The sequence below is a fragment of the Ruditapes philippinarum genome, unplaced genomic scaffold (assembly GCF_026571515.1).
Source record: "Ruditapes philippinarum isolate M1 unplaced genomic scaffold, ASM2657151v2 ctg4684_1_1_1_1, whole genome shotgun sequence".
NCBI lineage: Eukaryota > Metazoa > Mollusca > Bivalvia > Venerida > Veneridae > Ruditapes > Ruditapes philippinarum.
In genome coordinates this window covers 94,925-102,852 of record NW_026862246.1, presented here as the reverse complement: position 1 = coordinate 102,852, position 7,928 = coordinate 94,925, and the positions used below count along the sequence as shown (strand labels likewise).

At 29.2% G+C, this 7,928-nt stretch overlaps 1 protein-coding gene across 1 annotated transcript; it reads left to right on the top strand.

The window, feature by feature from the left end:
* Positions 1 to 1,493: 1,493 nt before the first annotated feature.
* LOC132718415 (uncharacterized) lies at positions 1,494 to 2,942 on the top strand. The gene has a single exon (XM_060702109.1). It carries the CDS (start codon positions 1,494 to 1,496, stop codon positions 2,940 to 2,942), a length of 1,449 nt encoding a protein of 482 aa, XP_060558092.1.
* Positions 2,943 to 7,928: the final 4,986 nt, after the last annotated feature.

The following is a 7,928-nucleotide window of genomic DNA, read 5'->3' as shown; positions in this document are numbered from 1 at the left end:
ACCCCTGATGGTAATATTTGGATGGGGGGGACGGCGGCCGAAAAAAAAATGGTCACTTTTTTTATAACAACATTTCTCAAACAAAAGACAGGTGGTTTGGGGCCCTAAATAGGGGCATTTTTTTCACTTGGTTTGAGGCCTCAAAAAGGGGGGGCAAAAGAAAAAAAAAACAAAAAAGCCGTCGGAAACACGCTTATATAAGGGAAAAGGTTAAAGAAAAGGATATTTGACCCCATTGGTTTTTGAATTACAGCGGAATATTGTGATATTACTATGCGATATACAGATTTAGAAAAGTTATAACTTACTTTTGGACGTAGTTGTTTATTAATAAAGGGAGTCTACCTTGTACTGGGAAAGCTGTTCAAATCGTGTAAAATTACGTCCCTTTACTTAAGAAAGGTCATACTAGTGTCACAAGGATCATGACCTTTGAATGTGTTCGTTTGTTATCGAATTATGATCGATGTTTCAATCAAGAGTTTAATTGATTAATTAATTGTTGATACCTTAATGAATACGATTAATATCGTTTAATACAACCAATTATGTTTAATCAAATTTATTGATGGGTACCATTATTAATACATAAGAAATAGAATAATTTGTAAGCGTTAAAGCAATTAATATTTTTTTCTTTTAATGTCAAATAAGGTCATTTTAGTCAGATGAGATATTTCTTTTTCATTGGATAAATAAAATGCTACACAGCGGATCGATCACGCAATACACATAAATTGATTTTCGTTTGTGATTAATAAACTTTAAGATGTAATTAAAAATTTCGTTATGAGCCAAATTGAATAATATATCCTTTTTAGTAGAAAGGAAAATAATGATAAAAAATTCTATATTTTGTATTCCAGGAATGGCCGTATCAGGACGTAAACAAATAGACCTGCTAGGATCAGTAGTTTTTTTTTTTTTTTTTTTTTTTTTTTTTTTTTTTTTTTTTTTTTTTTTTTTTTTTTTTTTTTTTTTTTTTTTTTCTTTTTTTTTTTTTTTTTTTTTTTTTTTTTTTGTTTTTTTTTTTTTTTTTTTTTTTTTTTTTTTTTTTTTTTTTTTTTTTTTTTTTTTTTTTTTTTTTTTTTTTTTTTTTTTTTTTTTTTTTTTTTTTTTTTTTTTTTTTTTTTTTTTTTTTTTTTTTTTTTTTTTTTTTTTTTTTTTTTTTTTTTTTTTTTTTTTTTTTTTTTTTTTTTTTTTTTTTTTTTTTTTTTTTTTTTTTTTTTTTTTTTTTTTTTTTTTTTTTTTTTTTTTTGTTTTTTTTGGATCAGCAGGATCAGCAGAAGACTTTGATCACTGTTGTGAGCCATTCTTACCACAGGTCAATCATATAGAAGCTCACGTTTTGTGTCACTTGTCAAGAATACCTTTGTAAAAATTGCCACGATATTTACAGAAAAACCAAAGTCTCACGAAATCATCAAATTTTGCAGCGTTATGATTTTGATAAGATTCAAACTACAAGAAAATCAAACAATGAATGCACTGAAATGTGTCAAGTTCACGAAAAAGAAATAATCAAATTTTATTGTCCATCACACCATGCACTCGGATGCAGTGATTGCATAACTTTAGGACATAGAACATGTAAAGTTGATTACATACCTGAAAAGTGCGTAGGTGTCGCAGATGGGAAGGAATTCGATGACGTCATGCAGAAACTCGGCGAAAAATTAAAAGAAGCATCAGAAATCTTGAAGAAGGCTAAAGGCAAGGGAAGCAACATAAATTATTTCAATGAAGAAATCATCAAGGCGATCACTGAATTCCGAAAAGAAATAAATGACTGGTTAGATCTAATGCAAAAAGATGCTTTAAATAATGCCGAGGAAATAAGGGCCAACAACAACAAAATTATTCAGCATGTCCTAGATAAATGTGAAAATATGATTTCCAGTATTAAATGCTTGCAATCAAGTCTACATGCAAGCAAGGCAAATCATGAACAAGGTCAACTGTACATCGACATGAAGCGGGCAGAATCTACACTGAAATCAGATGAATTACATGAAGTAAAAGAAACATTAATGCATACCAATATGCGCTACTCATTTCAACGAAATGCTGAACTCGAAACATTGTTCTGTAAGAAAATGGTCTTCGGTGAGATTGTCGATCATTCTCGTCATGAATCTACAAAAATGACAAAAGCTGTTGATCGTCTGATTGGGAAAGAAAATATCAATGTTAAAACTTTATCAGATGAGCTGGATTGTAACATCACAGGATTTGCAGTTCTTAACACAAATAAACTTGTTTTAGCTGATCACTTCAACAAGAAGTTAAAATTGATATCTATAGAGAACAGATTTGTAGAAGAGAAAGTTCTAGACTCAGCGCCATTTGATATTGCTGTAATGTCTCAGGATCAGTTTGCAGTAACAATGCCGTATATCAAAGAAATATTGGTCATGACAACAGAAAACAATATATCATGTGCCCGCAGTATTAAAGTAGATAAGACATGCTATTGTATAGACTATAATCAGGATCGTCTTTATGTTGATTGTGTGTCTCCTTCTAGTGTGATTGTACTGAATACACAAGGTGATATCCTGAATAACATGCCTCTGAACTTTCTGTCACCTCGCTATGCCCCGTATATTGCTGTGAGAAAGGATTCCAAACTTCTGTATATCAGTGACTGTGGTAAAAACAGTGTAGTGAGTGTATCATTACAAGGGAAACTTACAGCTACATATAAACATACAGATCTTAGTAGACCACAAGGAATGTTGTTGTTAGATGATGGGTCATTACTTGTCTGCTCTTATTATAATGGAACAATTCATAAAGTCAACGGAGACTTGAAGCAAAGGAAGATAATGTATAAAGGTGAAGATGGAGACCTTCTTCAATCTATATGCCACAGTTCACGCTATGCTGAGATCTATGTTGGTTGCATTGGAGACCATTTGAAAGTTTTTAACACACAATGAACACTGTATTTATTTTTCATTGATTTGAAAACGGAAGAGTGCATAAAATTATGTGGTAATTGTTCTTTATTATAGAAAAGGTACAATTATAAAAGAACTTACAGGACTTTAAGACATTTATTCCATTATTACATTTAAACTTGTAAATTATGAATCATATCTTGAACAAACTTATTTCACATTGATTTCAATGCACTGTTATTTAAATGATTTTAGGTTAAACATATTTATGTAAGCATGTGCCTTAAAAAAATAATACATGTAGTAATAATAATAATAATAATAATAGTTGGCAAACGATGATATTTAAGCAAATTGTTAGCTCTACAAAATGATAATATTTTTTGTTAGAAAAGGTTTATTCCCTCGCTAAATGTATTGTTTATAATACGGATGAAAGCTTTTATAACCATGACTGCTATGTGGGGTAAGGTTATATTTTAAATATCTTAAACATGATCATATATCTTGTCAAATGGTTTGATAAGGGTATATTTTACAGCTACAGCACAATTCATTTATTTAAAAAAAAAGCCTGAACATTGTTTATATATTAACAGTATTCATGTATATAGATAAAATAAACGTTACGATTACAAGTGTGTAGTATTATGTAAAAAATATTTTATATTGTTGCAAGCATCACCGATTAGCTTTCTTTACAGACATATATCACTAAAAAGAACGAAATCAAAGTAGTTAGGTGTAAGTAGCCTATGTGCTGAACCAATGATCAGGGTATTAAAGATTTGTTTGTATAGTGTGATACAATATAGTAGTGCTTATATTTATATGCAAGATATGTATACATGTAAATATGACTGTAACAGGTATATTATTGTCTGAAAAAATACCACTTTAGTTAGCTGTTTCCCAATATACTTATGAGCTAAAGAAAATAAAATATGTAAAAAATGTGATTTTTTAAACGGGATTGTTGTATATTCCAAAACTAATAGCTCAATAAATTCAAAATTGTTGTTATTTCCTTAAGTCCGTAAAACTTCCGTGTTACTTTATGAATTTAACCCTTTCACTACCATAGGGACGGCTTAAGCCGTCCCTGTTATTTTCGGCGTATTTGCCATATGGACGGCTTTAGCCGTTTGTATAATAATAATAGTAACAATTATAAATTAATAATAATAATAATAATAATAAATATAAAGAAAATTATACCATAGACAATAATTATTATTAAACTAACAGATTTGGAAACATATATAATTATTATAATACTAATAACAGATAATAATTATATTTATTAATAATATAGTAATTTCTTAGAAAATCCTCTGGCAAATAGGTGAACAATAAAACAATAACCCTTTGGCAGCGAAAGGGTTAAAAGTAATATTCAACGAAAACTAAGAAATCTAACACTTTTAGGTAAAAGGGCAATATCTATCAATTGGTATATATACGTTATCGTTAGTTCTTAGATAATATTTTATTGTGTCATAGTTTGGGGACCTTTCTGTTGAAAATGTGTCCGAGTCAAATCGTATACATATTCATGCACTGCGTTCATTGGAGTGCAGCTATTAGTAACCAGGACTCCAGAGCATGCCCACTGATTGGCTCATTTTGCTAGGGTTTACTTATTTTGAAGAAAGCGACAAAAAATTTCATATTTAGATGCTGGTTCATTGGTTACTTTATTCTGGGGTTTCATATTGTGACAGCAGGGAACGTGTGTTTTATGTTTAACTATGATATAAAAGAGAAAGAACAAATCAGATAGCATCGTGTTTCGATACTTTTTCTTTTACTTATTACATAAGAGGTTGTTTTGTACAAAACAAGCATGTAAACATATTCATTTTTCCAATTTATAAATGTTTTACGTGTGTAAAAATGAAGGAGAAGAACTGATATATTATGCAAAATCACACTGGATCCATTAGAATAACATAAACAAAACATAATCAAATAAATCATACATGGTAAGAGGGAAAATTGAATTTACATGTATGTTCAAATATATAATATCCGGTTGCAATTATAAAAGCCGCTGGTTATTTGAAAGAATCGGCTTCCCTGGATAACTTTCAAGTAATAATTATGAATATAATTATTATGAATTTCTCCGCAATTTACCGACTATCTATCTGGATGTCTAATTAATGCCCTTACAAGTATTGTAAAAATCATACTAATAACCATCAGGCATCAGGAGCACCGCGCTATTAGGACCGTTACCCTGTTGAAACCCAATGAGATCATCCTTTGACACCAGTAAAGAGCCAGGCCAGCCTGCTAATCCATACTGTTTGTAAACTAACATTATATTTTTATCATAGAATTTGAAAAAAATTATCACTACATGGAAGAAAAAATAGTCCAATTCAGAAACTGAACAGTTTAAAAGTCACGTGGTGAATACAAAGTCATTCAGTGTTTTTGCAATAACATAAGATTAATCGTTATTGATTGGGTCATTAATTGATTTGACTAATTGATTGGTAAGTGTATATTCAGGCTCACAGACATGTACATAATATTCTGATCAGATATATTTACACACAATTTTTATTTTCATGTCATAAATATTATAAGTAATAAATAGGACATTTTCTAATCATGTCTAGTACAATATGTAGTTGATTTTAACAATTCCTATTGTGAATTGTTTAAGTATAAGTTTCGTTCCAAATTATACAAATGTAAAATTAATGATCATATTGAATTGAAAAGTCGCATCCTTGAAATATGTCATGATGTGCTACCGTCATTTAACGCATCCACTAGTTTGCTCTTGAGATTTAAATTTCCAAGATTTAAAATGTCGTCAGGTATTTTAATTTGATATATAAAATCCTCTGTGGTATACATCAACACATCTGTTTTCTAGCTCTGTCAAAACACTGCTTTTGTTATTTCATAAATCACATTCTTTCTTTTTTTCTCTTTTTTCATCTTAATTAGTAACAGGAAAAATCAAAACCATTGGTTTCATTATCACGTGACGTGATTCCGTGACGATTATTCAAGTCTTTTCCTGTAACAACAGGTCTTGGTAAACGAACAGGTTGGACTTGGGAGGTTTCATTTGAAAATGATTGCTTTCTCCAAATCCTTTGCTGGAAACTAGGACCTTGGCTTTTGTTTCTCGTAACCTGTGATTGTTGTCACATGTGGCACTTGTTTTTGGCTTTGCTGTTAATAATAATATAACAAAAATGTTTAGCAATTGAAATTGATATAGGAATCATGGAATAAACTCAATTTTCATATCATATTCTTGTTCTTATTGCTCCCGAGGGACAGATTTTCGAAACATATCATTAACTTATGAAACTTATTGGTGCAATCACTTTTCATGAAATCTCAAAAATCAACAATACTATCGTCAGAATAACAAAAGAACAAATCTATGTTTTTTTTATGGTTTTGATTACTAATTTTATTCCAAGCTATTGATGTAGTGGAAGTGACGGGATATAGAAGGGATATAGAATACTAGCCGACCAATCAAAAATAAAGTTACATAAAATAATCATCATGTGTAAATCAAATTATTACAGTCAGCATACATTCTTTCTGACAAATAAAAAAGGCATATTCTTAGCATTTTAATGATTATTTACAAGTTTAAGAAAGAACATAAAAATGCTGGAAACAGGCAAACAAGTCATGTGTTTTCCGTTCGCTTGTTAAGGGTTTGTGTGCGCGACAAAAGGAAATTGGACAGTTTACCAAATGACAAATTTTAGTTTGGTTAAATATTAAGACAGTAATTGTATGAAGCATCAACGAGTATCGAAGTCCATGGGCCTGACTTATGAGATATAATCAAAGTGGGCACATATTCCATTTGTATTTCAACTATTGATAAAACAATCAATAGAAATGTGTCACTTGAAATTTCTTTTAATATGCTGTTGACAAAATGTTTATGTTGTTCAAGGTGATTTAGAATGACCATTTATCTGATGACATATAATAAAAATATGTTTGTTCGAGTACATTTTATTATATATATCTGCTATATAAATAAATATATGTAATATAGGATCATGTATGTCACACTTACCAATAACTTAAGTACATGTATAACTCTTTCATGGTTTGTTGTTATGTCCAATACTAAACACTATTTATATAATTATTCATTGTAGTACAGACGTTCAATTTTACACCAATTCACTTAAATCAAATCATCAAAAGTGAATAGAAAATGGGAAATTTTACCGACATTTTAGCAACATTTTACCGAAATAAGAAGTATAGAGAAATATTCAAGAAATACATACCTCTTAAACGAGAACTTTTATATTTACAAATTCGTGACACCCAAAATAAAATGGTTGCAGTACATTACACTTCCAGTTGATAAAGATGATATAACAAATATCACACTTTTGTTGTATTCGTCATCAGAACATTGGGTTTCCATGGTGATTTATGTCGTTTAATTTGTTCTTTGTATGCAAATATAAACAAACAAAAAACCATGAAAAATTTACGAGGAATATGCCTTTGAAATTAATATCTTTATTTATTTTACAGTTTAGTCATATCTCTTCTTTGAACAAATTTTTCTTTTCCAACGCTTATAACGCATTTAAACGTTCTAAGCAACGTAAATATGATAAGATATATTTACATATATATATAGTTACAATATCTATGTAATTAAGCGTTAAAAATGTTGATAGCAAAGAACATAAAAATAATCGTCATAAGTCGTCATTTTGAAAATAAATTAAAGTAATGTTACAGTTACTGTGTAAAAATTGAATGTTTAGCTAATCATTTGGGTTTATCTTGATATTTATGTAAATCTTAAATAAACTATGTTCACTTACCCAACAGGTGTTAGTTTCTGTCAAAATGCGAAATAAAAATATTAATAAAAATTACATAAGCAATTTAAATCCGGCGGTGATCTATAATTAAGTCCATGTATCCAACCAAAGTTAATTCAAATTAGCAATATAAGTTTCATACTAATTTTCATATTCAATTTAAAGCATATTGTTC

What these genes read in the sequence shown, in the direction of transcription:
- LOC132718415 (XM_060702109.1), top strand. Translation starts at nt 1,494, where the DNA reads ATGTGTCAAGTTCACGAAAAAGAAATAATCAAATTTTATTGTCCATCA.